At 39.0% G+C, this 1,959-nt stretch overlaps 1 protein-coding gene across 1 annotated transcript; it reads left to right on the top strand.

Moving 5' to 3' along the window:
- Positions 1-101: 101 nt before the first annotated feature.
- SARC_09904 (hypothetical protein) lies at positions 102-1,617 on the top strand (the record flags this gene model as incomplete). Its single annotated transcript, XM_014296069.1, has 6 exons — positions 102-211; positions 388-513; positions 701-762; positions 909-942; positions 1,106-1,215; positions 1,357-1,617. Coding segments are annotated over 6 exons (532 nt in total), but the record flags the coding sequence as incomplete, so codon positions are not given.
- Between the last annotated feature and the right edge of the window lie 342 nt (positions 1,618-1,959).

The following is a 1,959-nucleotide window of genomic DNA, read 5'->3' as shown; positions in this document are numbered from 1 at the left end:
TATATATATATATATATATATACACATATATATACATATATACAAATAATTATTAGAATGTCCGGCTCTCATCTATATCCAATTTCCTGTTGTTCTTACAGGAGCCCGGCCCTGAAAAGGCACGACACTCCTTCAAGATCGCAATCAGGCTCTGGTCTTATGAATGCACAATCTCCCAAGCCCACTACTAATGATGGAGACAGTGTAACAGGTGAAGATTACTAATCTATACATGATTTATGTGTATTTTTTTCGGTATGGAATTAATGCGGACTTAGTGGTAAGGTTTAATTATGAGCAACATTCTGAGTCTAAGTGTGCCGCTTGTTCCAAGCCCAATGCAAATGCTTCAATCACTCATTTCTCCGCCATCTCGTCCTTATGCAGACACGGGTATTCGGACAGTAGACACAACCACCCCGAATGCAGATAGAAGGGCGCGGACGCTGTCTAATCATATGGTTACACGTCCCTCACCGACTGACTTGAAACTCCGGGGCATACTTAAAGTTGGTAGGTATAAAATCGTATCGTTGATATTGAAGCTTAGCGAATTGCACCAATTCGAGTGGCACAGTCGTGGTGATTCTTGGATGTCATAATCGAAAATCCTTTCCTATGCACTGACGTGACTCTTTGTATCGATAATAGCACACGTCGTACCTCAATTGATACCTACTTCATTGATCGATGTCCACAGGGAGCAAAATGAACCTAGAGGCAGAAACGTTGTCGGAAATTTCTAAACGTCTCAGTATCAAGGTAGGACTATTTACAAGTATACATCAAGACCTTTACTGCATACTTCATTGTCTTCTACACTCAATGCGGCCCAATTGCGATGCCCAACCCGTCATGTATCGATCTTTCTTATATTTACTTCAACCCTTGTTTTTGAAACTGTTCAGCTCTCCGAGAGGCCTCAAAGACACGAACTAATCGGTATGTACTTTGAGCTCGCTAAAGTATCGAAGTTTCGTCATCTTGAGAAATAAGTAGTTGTTGATACAACCGCAAGACGCAAGCGCTATGTACCGAACGCACATCAAAGTGCAAGTATATCTGTTAGCGAACTAACGTATTCGATTCATTTTAATCCGAGCAGAGAGGCGAATTCTATTCAACGAAAGCGTAACAGTGGCAAGAACATATACCGCAGCGGACTACAATCGCACGGCTGAGAAGCCCTGGACAAAACTGACAGTTGGCGATAAGGTAATATACAATGAAGAAATGTACCCAGGCCTGTGTATAATTGAAATTTCGAGTGTATATCTAATATGTATGTATCATAAAGCTAGCTTTATAATAATTATTTATTTACAGCGAATGACCATTCAAAATTAAACTACACAGGAGGCAATCAAAGCGGAGCTGAACCAATTCAAAGCCACCGAGATGGAGGTCCACTCGGCAAGTGCTCGATATACCAGATTTCATTGCTAGTTGTATTTAATAAAAAAATCAACAATAGGGTGAACTCATATTAGAGAATGCGAACGGATGCTTGCTCTGGATCACAGTGTGTCAAACGCCGCTACTCTACATATCTAGTAGTAGTCGGCTCGAGCAGTCGAGCCACCATTCCACCACACACAATAAAATCGATATATCCGCCAAAAGTTCATTGCCCTATCATTTCCACTGTCTTCCACAATCCACATCATGGCTTCAAAATCCATGATTGCATGGCAGCAAGTGTATGTAATTTTTTTCATAACACGGTGTTAAAAATAGTTATTGTATAATACATACATATTTATAAAAAATTCCTCACTACTCTCTTAGAGAATAGAGTCTGTACTCTGTAGAGTAAAATGTTCCGACAATGTATCAATTTTTAATTTTTATATATTGTTTGTTTGTTTTTTAAAAACAAAAATAAAACAAAAACAAAACAAAAAAAACAGGGGAAATACAATTGTACATATTTTTAACAGCTTAGGGTGGTTCTTAACG

This window comes from Sphaeroforma arctica (genome assembly GCF_001186125.1).
Source record: "Sphaeroforma arctica JP610 unplaced genomic scaffold supercont1.1077, whole genome shotgun sequence".
Classification (NCBI taxonomy): domain Eukaryota; class Ichthyosporea; order Ichthyophonida; genus Sphaeroforma; species Sphaeroforma arctica.
Note: the sequence above shows the minus strand (reverse complement) of the source record. Positions and strands in the feature narration are given on the sequence as shown.